This window comes from Enoplosus armatus, chromosome 9, assembly GCF_043641665.1.
Source record: "Enoplosus armatus isolate fEnoArm2 chromosome 9, fEnoArm2.hap1, whole genome shotgun sequence".
Taxonomy (NCBI): domain Eukaryota; kingdom Metazoa; phylum Chordata; class Actinopteri; order Centrarchiformes; family Enoplosidae; genus Enoplosus; species Enoplosus armatus.
In genome coordinates this window covers 23,131,407-23,154,116 of record NC_092188.1, presented here as the reverse complement: position 1 = coordinate 23,154,116, position 22,710 = coordinate 23,131,407, and the positions used below count along the sequence as shown (strand labels likewise).

Sequence of the window (22,710 nt, the reverse complement as noted above, 5' to 3'; positions counted from 1 at the left end):
CGTCCATGGCAACAGTGTAAACAGGCACTGCTACTTGCTAATGCAGCATGGCTTTACATGGCGCAGTAATATAATATAACAGTGTATTCAACCTCAGCTTAAACCACTGGGCTCAGGTGTGGCCCACAGCTCAGTCATGGACTTCCTGTTTATATTACACAAGGCATGATGGGAACACTGCACATATTTGCTGTGTGTTGAAAACCTGTAGACATACAGGCGACAAATGAAACAAAGCCATTTCAAATTACGTAAAAACCTTTATTTCATAGTGTCCTAGAACGCGTACTACAGAGCTATGGACGTGCTAATCAGTGCCATATCTCCGTATCTAAGGCGTCAAACCTATTCTGACGAATGTCCATATTGGATAGATATATTAAAGGAATAGCTTGAGGAACGTTTTTGTTTCGCACTTTCTGCACTTGTGGAACATGGAAGTGAGCGTAGTCGACTGCGCCGTGGATTGCGCCTCATTCGTACATCACTTTGGACAGAAGCGTCAGCCCATCAATCAATTCAATGTCAAACGTAAAAACGGCGAATTTCGAGGTTTTAGAGGGAGTTGGCTGGCTGACACTCAAAGAGCTGACGGGTTAATGAGCTCTTAATGTGTAATCAGTATCGCACAACAGCACAAGAGTGATTCATCCACGCCATAAAAGACTTGCTGAGCTCACTGGCCGTGTAACTCTACCTCCGTTACTCACTCCGATTCACTCGGCCTCGGTGGCACTCCGCCGCACTAAATCAGCAGGTTTTATTTGTCTCTGAGGTTGTGTGTGGGTGTTAGCGCTCTCTGTCCTGCCCCAAACGAGACCTTGTGCGAGGGAATGTGTCTTGAAAGTATATTAACTGTGCTTCCTGTTAAATGAATAACCCGGCCTATGCAGACTGTGATCGGCGTCACACAGGCACACACGTCTGAACATACACTGTTAAAGGAGAAGCGGCGTGAGGGAGGGCAACGAGCCCTCCTCCGGCCTGGTTTTCACACTTCAGCTCTGCAGGCGCGCTGCCGTGTCAGTCGATTCGCCGATAGCGCGGGCTGCCCTGCGTGCAGTTGTTTTGTCTGTGTCTTGGATTTCAGACGCGTCAGGGCTGTTGTTGTTTGTAAGAAAGGATCTTAAGTCCAAAGATGTGCGAGTATGTACTTTACCTGGATGTCTGGCCCAGATACAGCTGACTAAAATCTCAGTTAGTTCAGTCTGTGGGAACCAGTAATAGAGCATAGCATTAGTTCAGGCAGAGAGCTGAAGGCGTGCTTGCATGGGCTACTCAATTCATTAAGTGAATTCATTCTTTGTATGATTTTGTGACATCACAACTAGCTTGTAGGTTTAGATGCACTGGCTTAACAGGTACGCATGTGCTTGATTGCTATGTAAAGATGAGTTCTTTATTATTTATTATATTCCACAAAATGTGCCGCTTTTGTTTTCTCCTGGCATTTTTAGATGCGAAGCCTCTCCATGAGCTGTAGGTGAAACTCACTCGCAGGATCACGATTAGCTCGGCGCTCCAGTTCGTTGTTTGCGGTCACGTGATTTCGGTGACGCGCCAAATTCAGAATGAGGCGGGAAGCGAGAGGCAGAGATGGTGGAAAGCCCGTACTGTGCTAGTTACTGTTCACTCATTGTGTCGTCCCAGTCATTTCAATGTGTGTGATATCTGGAATCGCCCAATTCATTCTTAGATTGTGGCTAAAAACCTATTTTGAGGCCACAGTGACCTTTGACCTTTGAAAAGTGTCACCTGTTCAGTGTCCGACCAGCCGTGACCTGTTCTGTTCCTCAGTGAGCTGAATAATGGCCAAAAAAAAGACATTATGATGTCACAGTGAAGTTGACCTTTGACCTTTTGGGGTAAAAAATGTCATCACTTCATCATTGTATCCCATCTGTGGGACATTTTGTCGTAATTTGTAATCAATTCTTCAGTTATGGCCAAAAAACGTGTTTTATGAGGTCACAGTGACCTCTGACCTCTAAATTCTAATCAGCAATTGTTGGGATGTAATTATTTTAATAATGTTTTACTGGGAAATGTAGCCTTCTTTTTTTTTTTTTGGTTGAATCAGACACAAATTTTAGATTTCTTAAAAACGTTTCTTGAGTGGATCTTTAAGTTCCACAGTGCAATCAAGACGAAAGACAATTTGATGGCGTGTCCAGTAGAGCAGTGTATCCCATACGTCGGGCTCACGTCAGTATAAAGAGCCTGAGGATGAAGTGAGAGATCGCCTTGACATTTGTAATGGTGCTGAAAAAAAATCAGGTTGCGATCATCGTTTCCCAGAAGGCCAAGATTGTCACTGATATCACGCCACCAGCTCAACAGAGCGAGGCTTCACAGAGGAGTGTTAGTGATATGACGGAGGAGGGAGGAACACAGCAGCGCAGCAGTTTGCGGGAAAAGATTGAATGGGACTGGCATCTTTTTGGATGCGAACAAGGTAATTGTTTGAAATCACAGAGGGTTTCAACCGGAGCAGCTAGTGCTGTAGTAGATCCAGTAAAGCCCCGGGACACATTTCACTTCTTCAGGAAGAAACTCTCAATGAAGCATTGCGTTGCGCTAAAGAAGCCTGTGGAACAGCTGCTAGCCCGGGCGTCGTCAGGACTTGAACCAGAACCCGGCGCTGCTGCTGCTCATTTCAAGTGTGGGAAAAGCTGATGTACGCGGTACATGGCTGGAGGGTATTCAGACGCTTGGCGACACAGAGGCTTAAGCTCAGACCTCCCAGCTGAAGGAGGGTTTCTCCAACTCTGAAACCACACTGCCGCACCACAACACCTGCATGCTACACAAACGGCTTCTATCCCACCCTGTAAGTAATCCTTATTTGAACACAGACATCACATGGGGAAACCTCCCCGTCTTTCTCGGTTCAGAAATGTAGTTTAGTCTCTTACACGGTCTGTCCTAGGCCAGCAGCAGTCAGGGGGCTTGGAGTCAGAGAGGCAGGCCTGAACAGGTCACAGACCAGAGGGAGATCAGAGAGGCGACGGCAGCTCAAGTCGTGCAAAGGAGACCGGCGGGGATAAGATTGTACTGATTACTCTGCCAGCCCAGGCAGCACGCGACCAACCCTACCACGTGCAATACCTTCCAACCACCCAGGGCGATGTTATCGAACACTGTAACCGCATCTCATTCCTTTGATATGAGGCTCGGGATCATGAATGCTGATTTCAGATATATAACCTGTTAAACACCAAAAAAAAAAAACAACATCCAGTAAATAGGGGGAGAAAAAAAAAAGGTCATGTGGAATCATTGCCTCTTCTAAGTCTGTGCCTGTGTGTATAATTAGCCACGTTAGTCATGTTGGTCATGTTCTTTTGGAGACCTTGTGAATCATTTGTTTTATCGCAGATATGTCCAGTCTCTTACGCCACATCCCGTCTTTGATGCATGAATTAATTAGAAAAAGATGGAACTTGGATTCATTTATTGCTTCTTTCAGGAAATCCTCTTTTTTTTTTTTTTTTTTTTGAAGGCATCTTAAAAGATTCTGTGAGGTTTTCGGGGTCACGCATCCAGCGCTGTTGGATCTAAAGAAATTGCTGTAGCTTGGCACGGGCCGCCTATTGATTCAGCCGTGGTTTTCTGCGTTGATGGTTCGGTGCGGCTCTGTGATTTCCTGAGGTGGTTGATCAGGGCCCACAGTGGAGGCGTGACCTGGTTAACTTCAGGCACGCCGATGCTTTCCTGTGGTTCCAACATGTGCAGCATGTAGTTGACAGTATCATCGAACCTGGTTAAATGTGTCCCCGGGCCTTATTCACACCTGCCTTCCTCTAGCTGTCCACCAGATGTCCTTGGTCTTATCTCATCCACCTGGCTGCCCCACCCATTCACACACCTGTTCCCTTTTCTCATCAGTCCTGCAGTCACTCACCTGCACCTCATTCCCTCATCACCCTTCACTACATATACCAGTCCACTTCCTCTGTTCCTGGTCAGATAGGAAGTCACATGCTTCATGTTGTCAACGTCTGTATCCCGTTTTGCCCTTGAGACCCCGCTACCTGCCTGTTTTTGGACCTTTGTTCTGCCTCACCATCCTGTAAGCCTTGGTTCCCGTTGCCCCGCATACCCACCGTGACACTAACCTAATTATTTTACACTAACAGTGGATCAAACGAGTATAAGTGTAAAGTGAAAGAAACTACATTCTACTCCCTCTGCGGAGCTTTTGTTTTTAAGGCCCTCTTTGCGCTCTAATCGACCTAATTTCCAGCAGCAGCAGGCAGCTGTTTTCAGAATAAAAGCTCTGATGAACCCACTGTGCATCACCTGCCCAGCACAATGCAGCAGACGGACAACGTTGGCGGCCAGCTGGTGAACATGGTGGAGCATTTAGCAGCTAAAAGGAGAATGAATGTAGGAATTGCGTGGTGCATAGGTGGCCCCCGAAACACGGCTCCAAATGAATGCCGCTCCGTGTCGGCTGAATGTGTTAATAGGCAACTGCTATCGCTTTGCCCACATCGACTTTACAAGGTGTTAATATGTCAAGGTTGTGTTTACAGCTTGTGAAGAACAAGTAATAGAAGTTAAAGTCAAAACTTAAACGGTTTCTCTTTCTGTTCAGCTGTCCATTGAATTTTTAAGCGATTTAAAAAAAAAAAAAAAAAAAAAAGTTTCAAAAATAGGTTGTCATTGTGTTTGAAGTAAAGTGTAAAACAGACCAGGTCCTGCAACAATGGTCCCCACAATGTGTAGGCAGCATACTCAAAAATGCAACACTTTAGTCAGAACGCGTCTTCACATTTGATGAATAGGAAACACGGCGATATCCACTGAAACCACACGCCAGATGCTAATGCTGAAGGAAGCTGAGGAGGCAGCGGGTGGGTCAGGAGCACTGACGCGAACAAGACAGGTTGTGACTTCCACGCTTGCCTTGAAGCGCCATAATGTTGCGGTAGTGGGGCTTAAATTGTAAAGTTTGCCTCAAAGTGGCCCTCAAGGAAAACCCTGAATCCTCGTGAGCATGAATACATTCACAGGTATGAGGTACTTGCAGTGACACAGGTGAGGCATGACAATGGCCTTAGAAGAAATATTCATAAAATGTTGCTATTTCCTGTGCAGAGGTGGAACTGCTAGTCGTTGCTCAGCTTATTTATAAGCCAATCCACATTTTTTGCCGCTTCAAGTCGGAACAAGAATTTTGAGAACTGGCACTGACTGACAGCAGCACTCGCTTGAAACGTGAAGCCGACCTGACGGATCCTTTTGTGTGTGTTCTGCAGGCATGCCCCCTTTTTACCCCATGAGTCAGCTTTGCAAGTTCTGTGATCTGGAGCTTTCCTCCTGTGGTGGCACAGGGACCTGCATGTCCAACTGCTCCATCACGTCCATCTGTATGGACAGCACCGAGGTCTGTGTGGCCATCTGGTAGGTACCTGAGAGAGAGAGAGAGAGAGAAAACGGCCTTCATCTCTTAGATAGCTCTTAACATGTGCATTATTTAATCATGACATCTCTGCCCTGTCTGTCTGCCTGTCTGTCTGTCTGTCTGTCTGTCTCTCAGGAGGAAGAATGAGACGGGCTTCTCCATTGAAACCCTTTGCCACGACCCGTCCAAGCCGCTGTACGGCATCACGCTGGACGACTACAACAGCTCCACCTGCGTGATGAAGGAGAAGAACACGACGAGCGGGATGGCTCACTTCTGCTCTTGCACTGACGAGGACGAGTGTAACGACAAACTGTTATTCTCCCCCAGTGAGTACATGAGCCAGGCGCCCTCGAATTTGGCTTAAGCCCCAAGCACATTCATTCAAGTGCTCACAAATATATAGTTTCAGCTTATTCATTTCCTAAAACAAAGTGCAGTATTTTATTTTTTTTTTTGAACTAATGCACATTTGGTGTGCTAGTGAGTGCTTAAACTATACATATACACATGTAGATATCCTGGTTAGCAGGACGGATACATGTATTGTTGGGTTTTGGTCGTTTCAGGGGATTTGATGACAGCGAGAACCATATAGAATACAGCAGCTGCTCTGAATGTGTCTGATGGGACTCTGCCTGTGCAGGACAAAAGCAGACAGACCGCGTTGACCGCACCCACTTTCAGCAAATGCATGAGTTTCACATTGTTTGCACGTCCGTTACAGCGTCTTTGGTCGACCGACCACAAAAAAATCAGCGGGTTATCTGTTCAGACAGCTGTCCAGTTTATCAGAAACTGCCAACATTTGCTTAAAGAAGTGCCTTGTGTCAGTTCTCCTTTGCCTCTTCATTTCCTCTACGTTTAACCAGTGGTCTATTATTAAATCTCTCCCTGACTTTCTCTCCAACCAGAGACAAGGACACTGTATTTATTTTTTTTTCCAGGTCACATGCGTTTCAGAAGGTGTTGCTGTTATTTTTAGGTTTCATTACAGTTGCCACTGTCTTTTTTTTTCTTTTTTTTTGACAGTGCGTCATCATCACAAACAGGAAGTGGAAATGTGGTGTTTGCATCACACGTAAACAGCGTGTGTGTGTGTGTGTGTGTGGGGGGTCCTCGTCGCGATCACTAGACGCGCAGCTGTATGCGTCCTGCGCTGTGTGCTGTGAGAAGAAGCGTCTGTGTGTATGTGTGTATGTGTGTGCGGTTGTGTAGGCCCGCCACGCCGGAGAGCTCAGACATATGGTTTCCTGTCTGTGTTTAGCTCAAATCAGAAACATCTCCGCCACATGGTGAACAGGCCCCATAGACACAGAACACCTCTGCAGCGAGGTGGACTGCTGCTATTATTGAAGCAGAATAGATCGTTCTTCCTCTCGAGACGCCACCACTCTGGAGAACAACCGCGTAACAGTGCACTGTCACGGAAGTTCAGTAGCTCGGCTCGCGGAAGTGTACAGTAGTTTGTGTAAATCATAATCTATCTTTGTGTGTCAGTCTGTGTCTATCTCACTGCAACACACACACACACACACACACACACACACAGGGCCCTGAGGGTAAGGGTTGTGGTTCCTTCCTCCCATGGAGGACACATGCAGCAGGAAGTCCTTGTTTGTTTATTGGACCACTGCCGTGGCTTATTCCTCTACAAATGCCTCACATTGTTCTCCTCCAGCGTTACATTCTCATGACGTGCCTGTAATAGTGTTTGTGCACGGGGTTCATGTCTTGAGGGTCATGCTTGTGCGAGTGTGTTTGTGCGTCCAAACGTGCGCTACAAATGTCACCATGAGGGCGTGAACATTGTGATCCCCCAGCAGCAAGCGCTAACGGGGCTTGCTTTGGGTCTCAGTAGCAGCAGAGGTCAGAGGTTAATCAGATAGGGAGGTGCGCGCGCTGTGGGTCGTCGCTGTCTCAGTGTGGCGAGATGACAATGTGGGATGCACGGCCGAGTCCGGTTTAGAGACGCAACAAACGGAAAGGGCGCCGTGTTTTTAAGCTGTCTCGGCCTCCTTGCTTCAGCATCGTGCAGTGCTGATGCTGCACGTGGTTTGGCCTTAAAATGTTGCAATTTAAAGCTGCATTCATCGACGCTTTTATCTTTATAAATGAATTCAAACTGACTGTCAACTCAGCAGTTCCCTTCTACGAAGCGCTTTAGCGTCTTTCAGCTCATTGTTTTGGTTTGGCAGCCCGCAACTTTACTGTTTTGGCTCACTCTCAGCGCTCTCATCGGCCTCGTTTTTTTTCCAGCGGCACCGAACAGCAGACAGACAAAGTTAGCAACTAGCCGGTGAACATTATGGAGCATCAACGCAGAGCCAGATATTTCCCTCCGGAGTGGTTGGAGACCTAAACAGAGCTAGAGTCCTCAATAACGTCTTCAGAAATTCCATAATGAATGCTAATGTTGGTCTGTGTCTGCTCTGATGTGGAAACTGTGCTGATATGGCAAAGTAGTGTTCGCAGCTTGTTGCACCCCCCACCCCCCCCCCCCACCCCACAAAAAAAAATTACCAATACATCCAGCTTTATTTGTCTAAGTGATCTATTCTGCCATGACGATGAAAACATGATGGAAATATGGCAATTACTCAAACCTGGAATCAACAAATCACGCTTCCCGTACGTCATGATTTATTCGCCAAGTCTGTTTTTTCATATCATAGACCGCCAAATTCGCCTCGATCTTCCAGTCGCGATTAGCAGTCAAATTTGGGCGACCAGATTTGGATGACCGGTGCTCTACTAGAGACTGATGGGAATTTCACCTTCAATTAGAGCTACAGAGCAACACGGTGAATTTAGATCACAACTGAACGTTCATTAAGTCAATTCTGTACAAAGTAGAATTTAGGTATTCTTCAAAAATCACATCTGTCGCAGCCAATCAGCTCCATTGTCAGTATGTGACAACGTCGTTGCTGTAGGTATGTTCTCTCTCAATGTGCTGTAGTTTTGTTGTTTTTTTTATTTGGCATTTCAGTGTGGACAGTAAGTGCATTTGACGCATTTCCAAATCTAACCACACTGGCGCGGCCGATGGTTTAACTACTTTAGAATCCTCATTTTGACGACCTGCATCTCCCCGTCGGCTGTGCCAAGAACATAAAAAAAAAACTGGTCAGAGATGATCCCTCTCACTCGGAGAGACCTGGACCTTTCGTGACACAGCGTGTGTTTCCAATTAAGATCCTGCAAGGCGATTGGGAGCCGGCCGACGTCGCCTCTCAGCCGGCGTCGGTTGCACATGGTGTTTTTGGAGCTTGTGAACTGGTTTCGGTGGGGAGGGGAGGCGCTGCTAGTAAATACTGTCTTGTCGTAGTAACATGCTATTTGTTTTAGTGCTGCATTTACAGCTGTGCTCTCGAGAAAGTCCGTTTTACATGCTTGGAGGCACGCTATGTGTGGAATGAGATGAAGGTGGAACTAATTTGTTCCTGACATGGATTCCTTCACTCCCCCAGTCTGTGTTTTTACACAGATGTTGCCTGATCTCCTCCAAGTCATTTTATGGGTTATTTTGGCATCCCTCATGATGAATGAAATGCTCCTCATGACATGACGTGGGGGCTTTTGATGTCGCCTGTTTTGACGAAGAAGAAGAAGAACGACGAGAGATAAAAATGTGAAAAAGAGGGAAATTAATTATAGAGACGCCTTGATGCAGCCGGCAGAGAGGAAGAGGAGAGGAGGACGGGTATGGAGCGATATAGGAAAAAGTGGCTCTGTGCATGTTTTGTTTTGGGGTTTTTTTTATTCTCAGTTTTTTTTTTTTTACAGTTCCTCCTTAACTGTGGAATCTTGGCTCGCCGTCAGTGAGTGATCAGTCATGAAGTCACGCAGCAGACTGCGTTAAAGAGAAATGACTCAAGCAGGCCAACTCTTAAGACGCAAAAGACACAGCAGAAGGGGCGACCAGGACAGAGGACATTGAGATGGGACGAGGAAGTAGGTGGAGAGAGACAGGAACAGAGCGACGAGGAGAGATGGAGGGAGGGGAAGGGGGTGAGAGCTGGGGAGATGTGAGCCGTGTCTCTGAAGCAGCCTGGGCTGTAAAGGCAGTGCTGTTACCATAACAAGTAAATAGTGAGTGTGATATTCACTTTTGGTCAGTGTCGTCGGCCTCCCTGTGGCTGGATTCCTCCACGCGCCGCCATAATATGATACCGGCCCGGATAAAGGCGGGTTATTTATATACATTTAGGAGGGTAAGGACTCCACAGGGACAGATGATAAACAACTGTAAACTCTTTTTAATGTGATTCTCCGGCAGCGCAACCAAAAAAGGCGCAAAATGATCACCTTATGAGGTTGCTATGGTGAACATGTTGACAACCAGTTACCTGCTCACGCTATCCATAAGACATGAACGGACGTAGGTGTGCCACGTGAATCCAATATTCACTCTCCTTGTTTTTTTTTTAAGCTCGGTTTGGGTCTCAACGTTGGGTAACACTTTTTTTAGATTTAGCGTTTAAACGCAGTATATTGTTAGCAGATCCTGTGGACACCCACGAGTGGGCGCTAGTAATATTACTGAATGACAATAGAATGTGTCCTCACACGTCCTCATAGGAGAAGTTATAATTGTTGACAAATTCTGCACATTAATAAACAATTGTGTGTACAGTGGATTCACCAGAGCCTTTTCACTGTCAGTGCGCTTACATGCGCGTTTGTATCCCGGTTTGGAGCCGTGTCCTGCTTTTGAGCCGAGGTTTACCTGGAACATGAGGAACCTGGCTACGCGCGTGCGCGATGCGCGCATGATTCTGACAGTACCCAGGTTTCTGACCATCTGTCGCGTCCTGGTTTCTCACCACCGTAGTCACTATGTTGTGTACCAGCAAAGAAACCTGGATAAGGGTGTTTACGTGCCACAGTATCGTGGTTTCTATCCGAGTACTCCAGGTAGTATATCCAGTGGGGTTCGTGATGTCTGCAGTGAAACATCGCAATGGGTGGTCGTCTTATGGGCTACTCCTATAAAGCTACTAAAATGTTTAGATACTTTCTTTAATACTTTTTATATGTATGTAGGTTGGATATTAATGACATTTCAGCCCATTCACAGCCCATCCTCACCTGCTCTTTCCTTACTTTTGCGTAGCGAGTTGAGCGAGAGTGTCCAACCTTAATATCCAGGTTTCTCAACAAAAAAAAAAGAAAGAAAAGAAGAAGAAAATGTTTACATGCGCCGCACATAGTTTCATGCATTTCATGATAGACTTTGAAAGAAATCACAGAGCCACAAAGTCAGTCGCAGAGCTGCTATAGCAGCGTCTTATCAGCACACAGCTGGCCTATTTCTGCACATCATCATAAAGCCTTAAACTGCCAGACGTGACATCATCCTTCACCTGTTAGCCATTATCGTCTCCATACCGCTGTTACAGTGGGTTGACGCCGGGTGTGCTGCAGGGAGCATATAATGAAGAGCTCTTCATTATATCATGATATTTTGAAAGATGTAAGGAGAATTTAGAACACGTCCGAATATGCCGAAATCTGAATCCGGTTTACACGATTTACTTGATTCATCCATGATGCGACCAAGTAGTTGATAAATTATCGCGTCAGAACATGAGCCGCTGGCTTTCAGTGGAAATATCTGATGAAGTCAACATCAATAATGATATTCAAAGCCCCATTAGCAGTGTTTTGCCAGCGAATAAGACAAACTGGCACAACGGAGGCCTGTTGGAAGTGTGCTTCAACCTCCTCTGCGTTTTTATAATTGCTTCCATCTATCCACCCATCACCTGTTTGGAACATGAAATCATGTCTGGCTCTGTCGTTTTTCCGTGGAAAGTAGTTCCTCTTTAATATCCAACTTGCAACTTTGTTATTCACCAAACACTGTGAGGGTCCAAGTAATTAGCAACCGGTTAGAGCATTAAGAGCGTGAGTCAGAGATGGCAGTGTTTGAGATCCCAACACACACACACACACACACACACACACACACACACAGCTGATGTGTGTGTAATTGCAAGCCGTAGGCGAGGATCCCTCTATTAGTCCGAATGATGTGTCAAACCTCATTGGACACTGCATGAGCACACTCTGGCATCCTGATCGGAAAAGGCAACATGAGTCCTATTACCAGTTTGCCTTGGCACCGTCTGATTGGTTGTGTTTCTGCCTCAAACACACACACACACACACACACACTGGCACACTCGAGTCATGGCGGAATGACAGCAAGGAAATAAACCGAAAACCTCAAAAACCTCCGAGCAATCTTAAAGCCCTTAAAGCATACACACACGTACAGACACATGGAATTTGAGAAGAAGTGTCTGACTGTCTGGCAGTCGTATTACGCAACCCACTTTTACTACCAGACCGTTGTCTCAAATCTAAGAAATCTCTCTCTCTCTCTCTCGCTGCGTGTGTTTGTGTTGAGTATTTTTGATTTATTGCATCCGCGGCTGTGCCCAAAGCAATTTCAGAAAGATTTACTGCTTTGCAATCACACACACACACACACAGAGCCACAAAATGAAGATATTACTCATCCCACTGTGAGTAGTTTTACCTTGCATGATCACACAGCCAGTACGTGACGGATTCAAAGGCAGTCGCTTCTTTAAAGAGGAAGACAGTTTAAAGCATGTGACTCAGACGCACAGTTAATGAGGCTGCATAATCCTTTGACAGTTTGTTGCTTTGGGCGCAGCAGTTCGAAATAGCTACGACCATCACGGCGCACACCATAATAAAGGTTACCCAGTTGGTGCATGTGTCCATGTGACTGCCATGGAAATAAGTCTTGGACTGTGTTGTGTTATTCTTCACATTTTGGACATGTGTGTGATTAAGCGTCTCCTTCCTCGTTTTTGTCAAATAAACCAGAAAAGACTTAAAAGCAGTGTTAGCGAGCTAAAATGCTGTAGCCAACTGGTGGGAAGTTTATATTTGTTTGTGTTATTTACTGAGTTTTCACTTGTCTGGTGACCTTTGATACTGTTTTTAGGGCTCAGTCAGGAGCACTATGCTTGCGGAAAATCTGAATGCAAAGTAGATGAAGGGCGGCGCGACTTCTCCGATGGCCAGTCCTTGGTCCGAGCTCCGCTCAGGATGGTAATGTTCCCCTGAGAGACTTGAGTGAGACACTCTTTGAAAAGGTGCCCAGCCAGCCAGGGCAGAGCGGGCCGGTCCGGGCCAAGCCAGAGGCAGACAGGCTCTCGACTGTTTTCTCCCCGCCGCTGGAGCTCTGAGGTGTTGGCTGCCGTTCCGTCCGGGCTGGCAGTCAGAGTCAGAGGAGGTAGTTAATGCTGCAGCACATGAAGCTGCGAAGGCGGCTCACGCTGTTGGCAGTGTCCACTGTGGGCCTGCTGACTGGGTACACAGTCAGCTCCCTACAGAGATCACAAACTTTAAGATACATATTTTTTGAAACTCATTGTTAACGATGGAAAGAACATGATTTACAGCACTCCGTGGAGCAGGGAACAGCATGTTATTTTCATAGCACAGGCCTCAAGAATGACTTCCCTGTGGTGGGCTGGCTTGTGTTGAACAGTTACTGTATGAGTAGTGGGGGGGAAACTGTAGCATGCTGCTGCTGCTGCTGCTGCTGCTGCTGCTGCTGCAGGCAGCGCCAGACACACACAAATTAGGCTGTGTGTCTTTCAAAAACATGTCTTAACACCACTACCTTCCCTTTGAGTTCATTTTAGTTTCAATTTCAAGTTACTGCACAGGCAAACCAAGCTCTTGCTCTTGCTAGAAGCTAAATACAATCCTGGCATGCCACAAATGCTGTTTGGTTTTCCCCTCCAATATGTCACTGTTTGTACATACTATATGTTTTGCTCCAGCTTAGTCTAAATCTTGTATGTTATCCAACATCAGTGCTCTCATTTGCTTTTGTCTTGGTCTTTAAAATCTTTAAAACTGGGGGGTTTGACCGCTGATCAGTTTTAAATGTTGCAGGGAGGAATGGAAGAAGACGGGGCAACCACAGTGAGCTGTTAGACGAAGAGCTGCATTGTCAAGCGTTGTCAAGATTAAAGTGGATACGTTGGTCCTTAGTGATTGGTTAGGGAGGAATCGAATCCCCCTCTGAAGCACTGAAATCTGAAGGTCTACAAATTGATTGAATCTTGGCTATTTTTTGCTGCACACAGAACAGATTTATCAACAGCCACATGTTATAGGAACAGAGTATTTGTGTTAGAGGCTAGAGGGCTTATATTAATAACTTATTTCACCCATCTTTCAAAGACCATACTCTTAGCAATGTTAAGTGTGCCTGGGAGAAAGAGCTTGGCGATGACTGGTGGGAGAGGGCATGTGTCAACTCCTCTTCCTCCATTGCCCGTCTGGGTCTAATGCAATTTTAGGCTCTACATCAAATCAATCTCAAAACTTTCAAAACTTTCCCCCTGAAGTAGATGACAAATTTGACCTCTGTGCACATTCCCAAGCTGACCCTAAACTTTCTGGCCCTCCTGTTTTGAAACCATTTCTCGGCTCCATCTCGGCTTCTGTCTTCTTTTCCAGTTGTGGATCCAACTCCGGATGATCCATTGGTGTCGGTGATTCTGGTGAGCCTGCTGCCCCTGCTGGTGATGGGGACCGTGGTTGTGGGAATGTTCTACTGGTACCGAGCCTATCGGCAGCGCATGCTCAGCCAACAATGGGAGAGCAGCATTAAGAAGCGCAAGCCAAAAGCGGGTGGGCTGGACTGCAGCGACGCCTGCGCCATCATGATGGATGACGACAGGTCAGACAGCAGCTCGACGCACGCCAACAACCTGAACCACAACACTGAGCCGCTGCCTATAGAGCTGGATCTGCTGGTATACACACCTAGTGGTATTTGCTTTGTGGGGCTATTCTGCTCTCAGCCATCCTAACTTAAATTCTAACTAAAGTCGTAACTTTTGATCCTGTCCCAGGTGGGTAAGGGTCGCTTCGCGCAGGTATACAAGGCTAAGCTGAAGCAGACCACCTCAGATCAGTTCGAAACAGTGGCTGTGAAGATCTTCCCCTATGAGGAGTACGCTTCCTGGAAGAACGAGAAGGACATCTTCTCCAATACAGACCTCCGACACGAGAACGTTCTCCACTTCCTGACAGCTGAGGAGAGGAAGGTGGAGAAACAGTACTGGCTCATCACTGCCTTCCACCCCAGAGGAAACCTACAGGTGAGACTGACAATGTCAGGTAATCCAACTTGAGGGCGGCAGCGTTACCTCACGTTGCAAATTGCTTCCTTCACAAGTTTCAATTTGAACCTGTTTGAAATCATCCAGCCTTTGTCACTTTTCACAATGCCACCAATCCCATCGTCCCTCTGCCCTCCAGGAGTACCTGACGCGTCATGTGATCAGCTGGGAGGAGCTGCAGGTACTGGGCAGCTCTCTGGCCCGGGGTGTCGCCCACCTCCACAGTGACCGCCTTCCCTGTGGACGCCCTAAGGTAGGACTGTTCGATTGTGCGATATCTTGGTTGCAAAGTTAACATTTTGGCCCTGAGGTTGGTGCTCGAGGAAAGGTGAGCGAGATGCCAATCGTGTGGAGATATCCAGCTAGTTTCCATGACCTTGTGTGCAAATTTGAATTTGAGGGTGGTGCCACAGGAAAGCTTGTGGAGTGGTTACCATTTAATTGTTGTTGTTAATTGATGCTTAAATTGTATACTTTTACTTTTATTGTGCCTCAAGGTGCCCATAATCCACCGAGACCTGAAGAGCTCCAACATCCTGGTGAAGAACGACCTGACGTGCTGCCTGTGTGACTTTGGGCTGGGACTCAGCCTGGACAGCAGCCTGTCTGTGGATGATCTCGCCAACAGCGGACAGGTCGGATGAAAAGTCTCTTTTAGTTACTTTTCTTCTTTGGCGTGTCACTTGATCGTCTTCCTTTTTCAATCAAACATTCTTTTATCCAGAGACTAAGTTGAAAGAGCACACTTGCTCCTCTGTATTTGAGCAAGGCACTGAACCTCTACCTGCAGTCGGACTGGCAGCAAATGACCCAAAGAGAGCTAGACTACCTACAGCAAAATATACAAATATGACCAGTGGTGGAAGAAATGCTCAGATCCTTTACTCAAGACTAAGTAGCAACACAACAATGTACTTTAAATGGCTTGCATTCAAAATTCTCGTAAGTGTAGAGAAGTATTATCAACAAAATGTTCTTCAAAAGAAAAGTACTTGTTCTGCAGACAAATGTAAGACCCCTGTAAGTCGCTTATTATTATTTAACATTACCTGATTATTAATACTGTTGATAGATAGAAATACACTTGATAGATCAACATGTTCGCAGCATTTTACCGTTGTAACTGTTCGAGGTGGAGCTACTTTTAACTATTTTATATACAAGGTAGTCCAGTCTAGGGGTCAGGCCCCCATCCAAAAGGTCACAAGATAAATCTGAGGGGGCTTGAAATTATTAATGGGAGAGGAAAAAGGAATAAAAACAAAAACAAGAAGTTCTGCTACACACATTTCTATTCATGTTTTGGACTTTTCTCTACGCTCTTATGTAAGAGGTCCCAAGCTAAAAAGGTTGAGAACCGCTGGTTTAATCTGTAACAATGTATTGTATTCAATATCTTTATCATATGTTGTTTTTTTTTAAATGTAAAATCTTAACCTGAGAAGTAACCAGTAAAGTTATCAGCTACATGGAGCGCAGTAAAAAAAAAGATGTCCCGCTGAATTGTACTGGAGCGGAAGTATAAAATATCAGAAAATGGAAACACTCCAGTAATGTACAAGTACCTAAACATTGTGCTCAAGTAAAATACTTCCCGTCAGTCTTGACTAACAGTGCTTACAAACCGACCGTACAACTGCCAGGTGTTTACTTTGCTGCTACAAGCTGTGGGTTTAAAAGAGAAAGCTCATTATCTGCTGCTATGGTAACTCTCTCTGCTTGGAGACATGAGCCGGCTGTGTTTGTTTTGCCCTCCTCTATCCATCTGTGTGTGTGTGTGTGTGTGTGACTTTCGATGGGATACACCTCGTTTGCCGGCAGAAGAAATCTGACAGAGACAGGCAGGCAATTAGGGGGATAAAGGGGGGAGGGAAAGGCTTTGTTGTGACATAAAAGCTCCTCAAGGGCGCCCCCAGAGCTCACCGGGTAGAACGCTTACCACGTAGGCTCTTACCACAGCGGCCCAGGTTTGTCATTCTTCACTGTCACTATCCAATAAAGGCAACAAAAAAAAAGTCTTAATAATTAAAAGCTCCTTCTCAGTTATTTATGATTTATGATTCACTGGAGAGGGTGTTGACTAACTTGTCAAACACACTCTTCTACACATGTGCACACCAACGCACAGATACAGAACACGCGAACACAGAGAGAACCTGGCCATGGCTCCTGCACGTCGCCACCTGCAGCAGAATGCACGCTGAGATTCTCCACGTTTGTTCCCGTGCCCTCTGTGGCGCCGTTTTATCCAGTCAAATGTTCAAATAAAGATCCGTGGCAGTCACGTTGTGTTCCGTTCACAATTGGAGGCTGGAAAATCCCAGCTGGTAGGTCATAATTTTAACCTCCGTGTATGTATGTATGTGTGTGTGTGTGTGTGTGTGTGTGTGTGTGTGTGTGTGTGTGTGTTCATGCGGTCCAGCTCGGAAAAAGAAACCTTCGAAGAACATGGGCAGCCGCGACATTGTCTTTGACCTGCATAAAAAAAAAAATGTGTTCTGAATGCAACGGCAGATATTATGTCAGCAATATTTTAGCCAGCAAGCTTGTTTGGCTTTGTGTGTCTAACCACTTAGGTGTTTTTCGATAGATTTAAAGTTATGCAAAGTTCTTTGAGGGTTATTAAAGCAGAGGTAAACGTGATCCTGTGCAACAATATTTTAGTTTCCTACTCTCCTAATTCTGTCGTTCGGTCACAGCTTTCTGGTCGGAAAGTGCTGATGAAACGCAGCTGCATCAGGCACCGCTATGCAAATGAATCCTGATTAATGAAAACACATTAGTCATTAAAGCTACTAAGCCGTTCTCTGTGCATTTGTACAGCACATTTACTTGACTTGGAACTTGCTGATCCTGACTTAAAACGTACTGGTTTTGAGTTGGGACTTGTTGAGCTTGACTTTGGACCTATTGACCTTGACTTGGGAACTGAATTTGTTTGACTTGGGATTTGTTAGTCGTAACTTGGAATTTGTTGGTCTTAAGTCGGAACTTGAATTGAGATTTATTGATTTTGAATTGGGACTTGTTGGCCTTGACATGGGACCTACTTGGTAATTTACTTGGGACTTCATAGTTCGGGACTTGAGACTCGACTTTGAGACTTGCAGAACAATGACTTTTTCCAGCCTCTCATTGTGCAGAGCGTGTGCTGAGAGTCTCTACCCTGTTTTGGTGTCACGCTGCTTCTGTCCTCTGTTGTCTGTGTCGGAGTTTGACACACACACACACACACACACACACACACACACACACACACAGACAATTTACAACCACGAAAAGCAAGCAGGCTAGCTAGGGCTTTATTTATGCTCGCGTGAGCAGGCCGCCGAGGGAAAACTAAACTACATGACGCGTTCTGTCTGTCGGCCTCCGTTTCAGTACTTCTTCTTGCTTCTTGGGCAGTGTTGCCAGGTTGGTTAAAAAAAAACGTAATTATTCGCCAGAAAATGATATCAGTATTGAAAAAAATAAGAAAAAGACATCTGCACCATGACAAATCAGGCTAAAGTTTTGTCAACCCACCCAAGCTCATTTTGACAGACATGAAACCATCCTACAGCCACCTAAGTGGGCGGAAAGCTGCTTAATTTGGCAACATTTATCCAGTTATTTTCTGCTGCCGTGTCAACCAATCAGGGGCCACCAGGGAAAGCCGAACATATCACACACATACCGACTGTAGGAAGAGCTTTTTTATTAGTCATCGTGAGAGTAACAACTTAAATGTATACACACACACACAACACAACAATAACATTAACGATTTTCAATAATATACGTAGTTCACGATTGGAATTGCAGGAGGGGCGGCGCCCCCACGCCCTTAATGGACCACACGATTATTGTACACTTGTTATTATTTTATTATGTCATTTTCCTCTGTCCACCTGATTACAGAAGCAAGAAGTATATTCCTATGCTCAGTGTATGTGTGCTTACCACTCCTGGTGTCTATGTGCTGCAGGTGGGTACGGCGCGTTACATGGCTCCGGAGGTGCTGGAGGCCCGACTAAATCTGGAGAACACCGAGTCCTTCAAACAGACCGACATTTACTCCATGGCCCTTGTGCTTTGGGAGATGACGTCGAGGTGTGAAGCTGTTGGAGGTCAGTGCGCGCACACACACACGCCACAAACACACGCGCTTTCAGCGATGGCCTGTTTGACTCAACAGTGACGCCTGTCATAAGTTTCGGGTTATCACTACGAACGTCGGCCGTGACGTCGTCATGGCGAGTTCATCAGGCCTCACATGTAGCAGTGGAGGCGGCTGTGATGTAGAGTGATAAACATGACTGCTTAGCCTCTACTTCTGTTGATAACTCCAGTGCCCAGCAGCATGAAGCATCATAAGGACATATTTCCCTTAGCATATAGCATATTTCAGATATGCTAATGGAACACGTTTCTGTTTGTTGAGAAACAACCTCTGTGCAAACTAGCGCAGTCTATGCAGAGCCTTCAGCCCCTACAAGCGTTGGCATTAATTGATTTTGGCCACCTGGTGGCAAGCTGCCACACAACTGGAGACCTTGACACATTGCCGGACAGGTAGTGTACAGTGGCTCTTTCGAGCTGTTTTACTAGGAAACAGCCGCCTGCCGCAGTTTTTAAAGGGCATAAAAACAAAACAATGAACTAATAATGATTAACACTTAAGACTCAAGACCTTCGTTGTCAACTTATATCAACTGAAAAGAGGCAGTTTTGTTGCTATTTTATCAACGAACTAATGCAAATATTCCAAAACAAACTTTTGACAAGGAAACCCAGTAGACACCAACTGGAGTGGGAGAATCGGTCAGCATTTCACACAACCGTAGGAGTCTATCTGACAGGTTTCTGCCAAAAACCGTCCAAACAGTCCATTTGTCAGAGTGGGAGAAAAAAAAGAAGCATCTTAGCGTGACTCTTAAATTGGAAAACGACAACGATGATAAACACTGAAAGCGTGAGTAATTGTCGACAGAAATACATCACAGACAAAACGCATAATGTGGGTTACGTCAGTCATGCAACTTTATTTAGTCAGGATCACGTCTGTATAACTGTTTAATTCTGAGGAGCACTTTCATCCAATCCCTCTCAGAACTCCACATTCTTCTGGACCCTAATTATCATACTTGTATGTGCGCCTGTGACCTACATAGTGCCGACGGGAGGTTCGGGCTACTGTTTCCTGTTAGGCAGTGACTGGGGGTTTGTGCGTCGACGGGGAGTCTGGTGGTCGTGTCCGTCGGACCACACCTCCACACCAGCTCCAGGTCTGCAGCAGGAATCTGAGGAATGTCTGATATGTGAGGGAGACGATCTGAACTCCGCTGCTGCCCTTCTTTGGGCAGGAAATCTGGGCGAGAGAGAGAACAGGAGCGGACACTGTACCTTTTTCAGCCGGCTGTGTGTGTGTGTGTGTGTGTGTGTGTGTGTGTGTGTTTATGAGGCTTAAATGTCCTCACAGGAAACCACTGACCCTACTTCATCATTACAACTACATGCAGATCTAACCCTCACCTTTAGGGCTCACTTGACATTCACACAGTATCTATGAGGAACGGGGCAAGACATATTCGCTGCAGGCTGATTGAACTCTGAGGCTATTGACAATTTATCCCTACAACAATACTTTTCTTCTGTCGTCTGATTTTTGCTCCTGCACACTCGTAAATTCCTTTCATTCGTGGTGCCTTCGCTGTCCCAGTGTCCCAAGCTAGTAATGTTGCGAGGCCGGTGCGTTTTATGAAGTTTGAAGGCGCAGCGTGTTGCGCTGACGCACTCGGAAGATCAAGATCAAGATCGAGTGGACATCTTCTGCAGACAGTGTTTCCTTGCTGAGCCTCAGCAGAACACAACACTTTTGAATAAGAATCAGAATCGGATTTATTGCCAAGCAGGTTTTTCATATACAGGGAATTATTCTTTGCTATATTGGCGCATGAATAAGCATAGCAGAGAAAAATATATATCAAATAAAAGCAAATAAAAAGCAAGTACTGTAAAAGAGAAAAGAGCAAGTCAAGAATATAGATAGGAAATAGAATGATTTTTGATGATTGATGAACTTTTTTTTATGATTTATGGCTGTTTAATACTATACAAAATATATTTCTGAGTTCTCCCAACTTCTAGCCCTGATTGTGCAGTCTCCATAGAGAGTGAAAATGTGACAGGGGCACAAAGACGCCCAGAAGCTGCTTGGGGTTCTGAGGGTTAATATAACGTCAAAGATGCCACTTGAATTTAGAGTGCCGAAGCCCGAAGTTTAACCCTCCGACAACCCAAGTCCTCACTTTCTCAAAACATTCTCAGTTCTAGCACTTAAGACTTTCAAACTCGACCTCACATAGATGGAAGTACACACACACACATACACACACACACACACACACACACACACACACACAAACTTTTTTATTTCCTCCGGCCAGAGTCTCTCCGGTCCACCTCCTTCCCTCCTCCTAGTGGGCTTTTCTAGGCGGTCTAAGGCATTTAGAACTAGACAGTCACATTCCAACGTGTGTGTGTGTGTGTGTGTGTGTGTGTGTGTGTGTGTGTGCGTGTGTGTGTTAGCGAGGTACATAGAAACAGAGGAAGAGAGACGGAGGCACTACACAGCCCTGTTACTACGCCTCAACCCAGGACTGTGTGCGTGCGTGTCTCTGCCTCCACCCCAACAACAAGGGACAGAATAGAAATGGAGTGGATAGAAATACTACGCCTGCGCTGGCATTGTTGTTGTGGTCAGTCATAGTGGATTCTCTGTGTGTCTCTGAGCATTTTATTTACATATCCTGAATTAGCCTGCAGGGCGCGGCGGGGCCTGCATGTCCTGTCTGAGCTGAAGGTTATGCAGGGTAATGGAGCGGGGCGAAGAGTTTGCACCGTGCCAAGCAAAAGGCTTGTGGTCCATGAAGGGAGACGGCCTTTGGCAACAGCTGCTGGGGGGGCTGGGGGGGGGGGGTTGTACCCCGCTGGGGCAAAGGCTGAGGGTCAGGAGACATTTCACAGGAAAAAGAAGAGCTCGATGTGATGTAGTCTGTATGCCATACGCCTGTTGAGTTCTCGTGAACACCAAACATGGAGCTGTGTTTCTTTTCAGATATGGCAGAGCCCAGACAGTGTAGCCAGCCGCAGAGGTTTCCGCTAACCTCCAGGCCACAAAGGTTTCAGACAGATAATCTGAAAAGGAAACTGTCGTAAACCGCTTTCCGCCCCTCAGGTTGGATATACGGGGGCTTTAACTACGGGCCCCAGACAGCGAAGGGAAAGTGAGTCCGAGGCTCTGGTTGCATCCCCTTGTGAAATCCGTCCTCAAACCACGGATGAAATTCTTCTCATAGCTTTCGAACGTCCAGAGCAGGCAGCGCTAGACTGTCTGTCCACCTCTCTGATGTCCCAGATATCATTCAGAAACGCCAGGACAAGGGTGTGGGAGCCAGATCGAGATCATAAATTGAAAGGAGACCTTCTCCACTCAGTCATGTCTTGATGTTTGGAGAGCACCCCCTCCCCCCCCCTCCTCCTCCCTCTTTATATTTCTGTTTTCAACTTTCTCATTTTAGGTCGGCCCTCGCTCTCCGTTGCTCTGTGTTTCAGCTGTATCCAGTCCAGGAAAATGTGTTGTATTTATACCAGCTCCGCAGCTGGAGATCTAAACAGCAGAGAGCTGAGGACAATACCAGCCCTGGCATAAATAACCTCCAGGGGAATGGGCCGGGCCCCAGCCGGGTCCTGTTTTAAAATACTAAAAATGGGGGAAGTTCCACATGTCAAAAACAGGAAGTGTGGGCCTGTAGAGTCAGCTTCTCCGCACACAGTCCCGATCCCAGTCCTCCCAACTTCCTGTCCGGGGATTCCGCTCGAACCTTCCCACTTCCCGCGGCTGAGACCACAGGGGCCTAACTAACATGAAACTACTGCAGCTTTTCCTAGATTTCCTCAAGCCGTCCTGCTAATTACCATGGACAACATATGTCCTTATATAGGATATATTCGCAGCTGCTGAGCCAGATTATTTAACTCACAATGCGCATTCATCCCTGTAAATGTGCCAGTGTTAACCGAAAGGCTAACTTTTCAACTGTTTTCCCTCGGCCTGGTGTTTAGATTAAC

General features: G+C 46.1%; 1 protein-coding gene across 3 annotated transcripts in view; it reads left to right on the top strand.

Annotated features, from left to right (window-relative positions):
- Window positions 1-22,710, top strand: part of LOC139289680 (TGF-beta receptor type-2-like) — a 31,244-nt gene that overhangs the window by 4,828 nt on the left and 3,706 nt on the right. Inside the window, exons 2-9 of one of the 3 annotated variants that reach the window (XM_070911290.1) lie at window positions 5,265-5,409; window positions 5,546-5,739; window positions 6,374-6,376; window positions 13,931-14,229; window positions 14,329-14,577; window positions 14,738-14,851; window positions 15,096-15,233; window positions 18,566-18,707. In XM_070911290.1, the coding sequence (XP_070767391.1) occupies window positions 5,265-5,409; window positions 5,546-5,739; window positions 6,374-6,376; window positions 13,931-14,229; window positions 14,329-14,577; window positions 14,738-14,851; window positions 15,096-15,233; window positions 18,566-18,707 (1,284 nt within the window). Of the gene's footprint in view, window positions 1-5,264; window positions 5,410-5,545; window positions 5,752-6,373; window positions 6,377-13,345; window positions 13,391-13,930; window positions 14,230-14,328; window positions 14,578-14,737; window positions 14,852-15,095; window positions 15,234-18,565; window positions 18,708-22,710 lie in introns of all 3 variants that reach the window. The other 2 variants (XM_070911288.1, XM_070911289.1) reach the window with 2 other exon arrangements.